Here is a 9,074-nt window from a genome sequence, read left to right as displayed (position 1 = left end):
AAACGACTGAAAATCACAACAATGCATAACTTTGAAAGGATATCCGTCTGGGCAAATCATGGTTTGGATATTGAAGATTTCAGCAGTGGCATAGTCAGGCCCCCCCCAGGGCGGGCTGAGGAACACAACATCTGCTTGCAGGTCGGCAGCCAGCACCATGAAGTCTCCGCACACAAATTCTATCTGATCCGCCACGCCGTACACCTCAGCGTTGTTGCGCGCAAGACTGAGCTTCTCGGGATCGATATCAATAGCAATCACTGCAAACAAAAGAGAGAGCAAACACACAATGTGAGCTGTGAATGCCACCTGACCACCAAAAGGATGTTTCAGAAGGAAGGTGTTCTTCTGCAGCCACCAGCTACAAGTCACTTCTATAATCTATTGTTGTGCGGTAAGTAACTACTTCAGTTTTGTAGGTCATAGTAGACGTGAAGCTACAGTTCCTCAGAGGGGAAGGACCTGCCTTTGCGTGGCAGGAGCAGAGGTTCCACCAAGAGCAGAACCACTGCATTTACAAACCAGCACGGGAAGCCACGCAGCCAAGACTGGGAAGGCTCAGCTGCTGTTGCAAAACTGGGAAGCTTTAGCTTCTGGCAGTCATACATCTACTACCATGACAATCTCAGCTCAAGTAGTGGACAGGTAAGGCTGTCTGCCTAAGAGAGGAAGTCCTCCTCGCTTCAATCCTGGTGTGAGCCTGACAGCTTAAACGGTGTCAGTTAGAAACTTACTCTTCTCCTTTGTTAAAGATAAACATTTATCTGTGGCTGATCACATTGTACTGAAAATTGAGTTTAAAAAAACCACCCAGCACAGCACAAGAGAGATGATACAAGGGCAGTACATAATCATAGAAATAAAAATTTAGCCAGGAAATACAAAAAGCTAAGTGAAATTTAGAAAATATTTATAGAATGGATCACCAAATTCAATGCAGTAGAAACCACCATTTGTCTTGCTCAGAAATTACTTGGAAGCATTAGATGAACTGGTATTTTACCAGAGTGTTTGATGAGTAGAGGAATAACAAGTAGTCAATGTTCCACTCTTGGTGGAACCTCTGCTCCTGCCACGCAAGGGCAGGTCCTTCCCCTCTGAGGAACTGTAGCTTCATGTCATTGCATTCTCAATGTTTCACTGCAATGTCATTAGCTGGCAACAGGAACTTAGACTGATACTAAGTTATCATCACTTTTCTGTATTTGGTTCTGTTGCACCTGCAGGTGATCCTGTTCAAGTGTTTTAAGTACTATTTGCACATAACCTGCTTTTGAGTACACAGACCTGGCGTAACAATTGGGAAAAGCAGCAGCTTTGTGGTGTCTCTGCAGATCGGCACTGCAAACAGAACTCAACCTTCACCAGCAATCTTCAGAGCATCCGACAGACTAGTTACTATGCCACGTAAAAATAACTTTGACTAGTACAACACAAACCCAACTCTGACTTAAAATAGAAAAGCAGTTTTATAGGTCCTGTTTAAAAACAGAAAGCTCATATTGTGAGTCTGATGAAGCAAAAAAGCTTTGGTTGCTTCACAAGCACTGAAAAAAAAAGTAATAAAAAAATCAGCAAACAAAGTGCATATCCAAATTTTTAGGGAAAAAGATTGAAGAAATAAAATAATGCGCTATATACAATACCTTCTTACCTCTTTTTGAGGTCAATGCAAACTGAATAGCGTTTCCTCCAACGCCACAGAATGCATCCACTATGACATCGCAGTTGAATGACTGACTAACGCGGACAGCAATATGCTCAGCTATTTTCTCAGGAGTAACAGAAAACCAACCCTCTGCAAAGGAAAGGGAAGAAGTCTATTTTCGCCTCTTACTTCAAGGTCACCTAAATTAAAAACAACCAACCAACCCCCTGCCACAACTGAAGGTTTTAGCGTTAATCCCAACAATTTTAGCTTAGCGCATTCAACCAGGAAATACAGGCTTTGAAGATGATAAACTCTGGTCAGTTCAGTGATTTGCTAAGCAAACAAAGTCTCACTGAAGCAAACAGATATGCCTGAATCTCGATAAATGCTTTGTTGAACTTGGTGCTGAGGATTCTGGCTTATCAAGGACAAGTCCACTGAGAGACAGCTACGGAAAACTTTATACATCACGATTACGCTCTGTAACAAATAAAACCAGAAATACATTCTCTCTTATCCAACATGTTATTTTCTTTGCAGCAATGTCTGGTCTGCCAAATAATCTACGTGTTTATGTGGGAGAGCATTAGAAGTGAAAGGCTTACAAAACCAACAAACCCAAGATACAAAAAAGCAGTAATCCTAATTCCTTCTTTACATATAAATTTATGATTTGGAAGTGGTTTCCATGTAAACATGGAAAAAAGTAACTTCGAAAGTGACTGTTGACAGTCAGAACAAAACAGAACAAAACTAGATCCATCAGCATATTTGGAAGTTTCACAAAATTATTTTATAAAATATAGAAATAGAAAAATGTCATCGAGTTTCTGAAAAAGTGCTGACCAAGCATGATTTGGGTACAGTATGATCGTTGGCAAACATCAGGACTAATGCAAACAGGGGTGTCCCATGCTAGAAGCTCTTCTGAAGTCCAAGACTTCCGTTCACCTGCCTGCTGGGGGATGGAATTTATCCAGAGGTGCAAACGCACGCTCAGTAATGCTCCTCATATAAGAAAATCAGTAATAAACTGTGAGAAGGGGCACAGGTTTGGATACATCTTACACAACCAAGTCAGTGCACTTTGTACTAAACACACCTCTGTCTAGTTTAATTCCCTCGTCAAACCGAGAGAACAGCCGGTAGCGTTGCGCCCAGTACTTGGCCAGCTCCGGATCAGCAGCAATCTCGGCAGGTATAGCTCCCAGCGCAATTTTATGCCGCCTTCTCCTTTTTTTCTCCTTCTTCTTTGTGGTAGTTTTTTCATCTACAGCTGGAAGACACTGCGAAAGTTAACAATCACTGTTCTTGTAGGCTAGGAATGTAATTGGTAGGTAGGTGAGAGTTAAGATATAAGATGCTCATGTTTAACAACACTGCTAAATGTCCTCTATTACTGTTTGCCAGATTACGCAGATTAGTGGTTTAAGTTAAAAAAAAGCATCCTATATTTCAAGGGAATAGTGTTACCTGACAGGCATCAGTCACAGTCCTAAAAATCATAACACTTCACCCATTATTTAAGAGCCTTAACAGGCTAGCCATCATCTTCAACTAACGGCAATGAATTCTACATAGTGAGCAAACAAGCGGATCAGAGACCAACTTAATGCCCTTACATAAATAAGGAATAAGAACCAATCTAGACATGAGTTTTACAGTAGAAATCTAACATAATTGAATTACTGTAGGGAGGATTAAACTATATGTAGAAACCTGAATAATTCTGTTTTCCTTGTTTGCAGTGTTAAATAGAAAAGTTCATAATATAGATTTTTTTTGTTTCCCCTAGAAAATAATTTTAACAACACATGCTCCCCAAAGCTCAGCAATGTGCATCTAAGAACCCCAAATCTGATGGTCTGTGCATCTACCTGAAGTTACATCTACCTCATCCTTACAGGGGAAAAAGGGTGTGAACTGTTAGATCATGTCTAGGATGAACAATGACTGTTTATCTATAAGGAATACTGCCAATATTAAAGACAAGACCTGGGATTATGGCGCTCCGGGAATAAGCTACTTCCACTAGCACAGCTCTCAATCAGCCTCATTACCCCTTGGACCTAACGAGTCCCTTTGAATAAACAGAATAAATAAATACCACACAACGCTGTAATTTGGGAAGGCAGTATTAAGTCCACTGCCAATTCATTTCCAGTTTTTGTAGGAAACTTGATGTACCTTGGCTGACACCCTCTGTCTCTGCCCGGAGATAATCGGGAATATCCAGAGAGAGGAGCTGCCGCCCGCAGCCAGGCTCCTGGCTCCCCGCACCCTGGCCCTCGGAGCCGCTCGCCGCCGCCTCCTGCGCCTCCGCCCCAGGCTTGCTCCCTCCAGGTTCTGCGAAGGCCGCGCTGGAAGGCGGTGGCTTTTGATTTTCAGCGCTCGGCGTCGCAGTCTGCGCGGCAGCAACGCTTTCCTGATCCTCCGAGTCGCAGCTCACGGCCAATGCCTCCCCTCCGCCCTGAGGGGAGGCTGTCTGGGAGGTGGCCTCCTCCCCGGATTTATTAGCCCGCTTGAGGAACTCTTCCACCTGCAATTGTCAAGTATCACAGACGATCAGATGGTGCTGTTAGCCAGCTACCAAGAGCACAGTTTAAAAGCCTCACAGTTCAAAAGCACCTGCCCTGCGTGCACTCTCTACCGCATGTATTTTGAAAAAAAGTAAAATACCCAGAGTCAAAACATTCAGGAAGTCCTTAACTGCGCTCCCTTTTTACAACTTTTGGAAACAAGTTGTCTTTGGGAACTAGACACCAGCTACTCGCAAAAGAGAAACTCCACAAAATTGACTGATAAATACAGTAAATCATTCTCAAGTAATAACTGAAATATAAATAGTCAAGACTTGCCACAGCACAGGTGACCAAGACTACTACTTTTTAATTAATCATCTTTTCTCCGACCTGCATTCAGAGAAGCTGTACTCTGCCTTTCAGGTCAGCACAAACAGGTAAAATTACCTTCATGCATGAGTTGCCTCATCTCCAAGATGCACCAAACGGTGCATGTGCTGAAGGGTTCTGCTGCACAGTAGAGCTCAGCATTACACCCTAACCAACGTGCAGAGGCTAGTCCAAACTCTTCAAAGGCATGCGCAAATGCTCACTTTTACGTTACAGTTGCTCCGAGTGGCACCAGGCCCGGGGCAGTTCCTCACCAGAAAATCTGAGGAAATTTATAACTTTTTTTTTCTTCACATAATTAAAGTTGCCCTCGAACTATACTGGCCTCAGGTAGAAGATGGCAATGGTCAAGCCTTTGATCAAAAATTACACCACCAGGAAACAGTGTTTTGCACTTGGGTGCCAAGCATCCCAGAAGAAGGCAAAGTAACATTGAAAATCTGAGGTAACAGATTTTAAAGAGCCTCAACGAAGAAAAATCTACAGCGAACAAGTTTTTCTACTCGTTACTAATTTCTGAGTTTAAAAAAAAAAATTAAGCATAAAGTTATAGGTGAAAATAAATGCAGGTACAGGCATAAGCAAAAATGTTGATACAAATTACTAAGAACATGGAGTTACATGAAATACACTAACCTACACAAACATTTTTCTCTCACTGCTGAAATGCCAGCACTAACAAATGCCCTCACGTGCATTTTAAAATCAAGGATACTTCTAGTAATTATAGGAACCTACACACAGCTCTAAAGGAATGATGCATCCAGATGTTAGGAATGACTTTCATATAACTTTGCCATTAAGCTCACATTCCTCTTGATAGATTGCCAAGAGTCCACCAATGCTTTCCACATCTGCCCTAACCTAACTACTCTTCACCTAAGCAGGGGTGGGGCAGGGGAAAAAGAATAAAGAGCAGTGGACTGCCACTTAAAAAATGCCACCTACTCTGGCCAATTAATTTTTTTTTCATTTTCATAATTCAACAACAGCTAAGGGAGCAGATAAATCTATGAATTACAGCAACACTAAAAATTAAACCTACCTTCTTCAACGTTTTATTTTTTGTGCAAGACGTTTCAGATTCCTCTGTAAAGAAGATGTGTGTGTTTTTGCTCTTCCTTGGTTTACGCATATCCAAGAATTTGGACTTGAGTTTTGCTTTTTTCTCCAAGTACTGCACACTTCGGTGGGTGAAATCTGGAATTCCACCATACCTGAAATTAAAAAAAAAAAAAAAAAGGGGAAAAAAAAAAGGACTTAGTTGGCTAATTTCCAATCTGGAAGCTTTAACATGAATGTTGATGTCTACAGAAAATGATTTAGACTAAATTATTTCTTTATGAGACGTTTGCTCCACTCTTAAAATATATGTCACTAGATGTAGCTGCAAAAAAAAAAATGTATCTTCATGAAAAATTTTAAATATTTTTATTTGAAAATGTTTACCCAAATTGGTTTTAAATTTTTTTTAATTTTTTTTCCTAAAAATAACTTTAGGTGGAAATAATTTCCCAGACCAGCTGGAAGAATAGGAAATGAAAAAATATCTTGATTAGTAGAATGAAACATCTTTTTGGTGGCTGTAAAGAACCTCCAAAACAGCTACTTTGTCTCCCGGCAAAGGAAAAAAAAAAAAAAAAAAAAAAAAAAAGGGGAAATATGGGCAATTCACTTAAATAATTTTTATAAAGTAGAACAGATTGTCAACTACAAAACATGCTCCTCTTTGAAACATACATATATATATATATACACACACACATATGTACTAAACAACTTGCATCTTGCAGAAGCGCTAGACCTAAGCTACAGTCCACCTGTGCCCTATGATAAAAAAAAAAAAAAAAAAAAGGGGAAATATGGGCAATTCACTTAAATAATTTTTATAAAGTAGAACAGATTGTCAACTACAAAACATGCTCCTCTTTGAAACATACATATATATATATATACACACACACATATGTACTAAACAACTTGCATCTTGCAGAAGCGCTAGACCTAAGCTACAGTCCACCTGTGCCCTATGATGTTACTTCTACAGCACTGACCACTGTATCTTTAGGTCATACCACCAAAAAAGAAATTTCACTGGTCAACACCCTGGCACTACTTTATTAGTATAGCAACATTTTACTAGTATAAAGCAACCTCATTCCAATATGAAACAGCTATAAATTATGAGCTAAGCTTACAGGACTCCAAACCGAGAGGACCGCTAACTGTCAGAGCCTTTAAGCTCTGTTGGCCTCAAGTTGCACCAAGGGAGGTTTAGACTGGACATTAGGAAAAACTTCTTTACTGAAAGAGTGGTCAGGCCTTGGAACAGGCTGCCCAGGGAAGTGGTGGAGTCGCCATCCCTGGAAGTATTTAAAAGACGTGTAGATGAGGCGCTTAGGGACATGGTTTAGTGGGCATGGTGGTGTTGGGTTGACGGTTGGACTCGATCTTAGAGGTCTTTTCCAACCTTAATGATTCTATGATTCTATGATTTAAGTAGCTGACCAGCCATTTACACAGCCACAACATTTACACAACTGCAAGTACCTTACAAGTTACACTTCTGTTTCAAAGCACTTTTCTTGTTCTTTAATTAGTCTCTGTAACTTTGCATCTCTCTCTCTAGCCAAAAAATGACAGTTTTATTAAGAGCAGAGACTAACTTTGGCAATCATCTTCAAAAGTTTAACAAAATGGGAATGGAGATGAATGGCCTATTTGAATAATAACAAGGGAGCTGACTTGCTGTGAAGAAACCCTGAGCTCCTCATAAGCAATTACTTTTGTCCTGTGCCACACTTGAAACCCAAAACAGAGCAGGTTTCCTCAGGATCTTCCACTGGGTTCTCATCCACATCCAGTTCATGGCTAGAAAAAAATGCAGATGACAAAGTTAGTTACTGCAAAAAACACTCTTATTTTGCAGATATACCACTAAGAAACTCACATATTGAAAACATTTAAATGTGGGCTTCAGTAAGTTCTTCCACACACTGTGAAACCAAACAAGACAGGTAACATCAGCTTATTCATATGCATGAGTACATACTTTTTTTTTTTTTACCCAATTCTAGGTACGTATGTCCTTCTATTGGGGCTATAATATTCCAACTATTCCACATGACCTCTTAAAATATTTAATATCAAGCCCTACATGGAACTGATGAAGACAGTGTTTGTTCACACTATTTCCAAATTACCTTCATCATTTATTATGTTATTTATATTATTATCCGTTATTAATGCTATGGCAACAGCAAAATACTAGAACAAAACCAAAGCTAAATGATTAGCAGATAATAATTCCATCCATCCTTTCACCTTTGAGTTTGTCAATTTATTAGAGAGGAAGAGCCATCTCATCATCTTTAAGGCTATAAATTTTCAGAGAAGAAAGAAAAAGACTGTGACAAGGCAGAGACTAGCTATTTTATGATTGCCATAGCACTGAGCACTTCAGTGTCAGCATAGAATTCAGTTAAACAATACGAAGTATTTACTATCGTTCTTGTATCATCTACACTAATTAGACCTAGATAAGCAAGTTGTGCTATCCAATTTAACAATCTTGTATGCTTCAGTGGCACAAGAATAGTACCGTCACCTTGCACAGTGATCGAGGCCATACGTTGTTTTCATAAAGCAACGGAAGAGAAGAACTATCCACTGCTTGTTGCCAGGTAAAGAGATAAGCAGTGATGGAAGACTATGTGGTTTTGTACTGAAGTTTTAACTCACAATCTCAATCAAACATATAGTTACTATAAATCAGGAGTCTTTTGGACCTGGGCTTCTTGAGAAAAAAGCTCGTCTAAATTTCATGACTCGCCTTCTCTTGACTTTGGCATGTCTATATTCAGGAGGCTCTTCATCCTCATCTTCACCTTGGTCACGAAGCAGCAACTGTTCTTTGTCATTTGAATTCGAGCTACCTGACCCCTGTGAACCTAAAAAAGACAGATGAGATCATATTTTCCTCCTGCATAAATTAATTCCTTATCCTCCTATCCCCAAAGTAAGTCTGCAGCTAGTTAGGTTGCCGTACATACCTGAATTTGACAAAGAAGGCACAAGTGCCAAACACACATATCTTTACCTGTCTTTGTTTGAGGGAAAACATACCAATGCAAGCTTCCAGTATTAGTTACACTGTAGAGTTAATAATCTTAAGCAGGACCAACTTCAAATTATCTCAGCTCTCCAAGAAAAATAAAATACCGACAAGGTATAAATTCAAAACAGTTTCTTCCTTGTGCATAAATTTTGTTTCCATTTCATTAGCTACGCGAAGATATTCACATACATTTAATGAGAGGATTCCAACACTCATTTCTTGTTGGAAAGGAGGTTTTCCTTTCACCTTTCCCATTCCAGCTCTACTGGAGGATCAAGATGGGACCACACCTGTTTCTTCCTTCTTTAGAAAGTCTCTAGCAGCGGACTCAGAGGTTTCCCACCAAACTGACGTCCCGAGCTGCTGACACCTAACTCACGTGCTTCATCCCTCC

The 9,074-nt window shown here is 40.0% G+C and overlaps 1 protein-coding gene across 1 annotated transcript in view; it reads right to left on the bottom strand.

Annotated features, from left to right (window-relative positions):
- TGS1 (trimethylguanosine synthase 1) overlaps positions 1-9,074 on the bottom strand; it is a gene marked incomplete at its 5' end in the record, with an annotated part of 27,654 nt that overhangs the window by 12,704 nt on the left and 5,876 nt on the right. Inside the window, 7 exons of the mRNA XM_009575055.1 lie at positions 44-260; positions 1,655-1,798; positions 2,754-2,927; positions 3,839-4,190; positions 5,609-5,780; positions 7,348-7,434; positions 8,396-8,513. Coding sequence (XP_009573350.1) covers positions 44-260; positions 1,655-1,798; positions 2,754-2,927; positions 3,839-4,190; positions 5,609-5,780; positions 7,348-7,434; positions 8,396-8,513 — 1,264 coding nt within the window. The remainder of the gene's footprint in view (positions 1-43; positions 261-1,654; positions 1,799-2,753; positions 2,928-3,838; positions 4,191-5,608; positions 5,781-7,347; positions 7,435-8,395; positions 8,514-9,074) is intronic.

This window comes from Fulmarus glacialis, unplaced genomic scaffold, assembly GCF_000690835.1.
Source record: "Fulmarus glacialis isolate BGI_N327 unplaced genomic scaffold, ASM69083v1 scaffold143, whole genome shotgun sequence".
Lineage (NCBI taxonomy): Eukaryota > Metazoa > Chordata > Aves > Procellariiformes > Procellariidae > Fulmarus > Fulmarus glacialis.
Note: the sequence above shows the minus strand (reverse complement) of the source record. Positions and strands in the feature narration are given on the sequence as shown.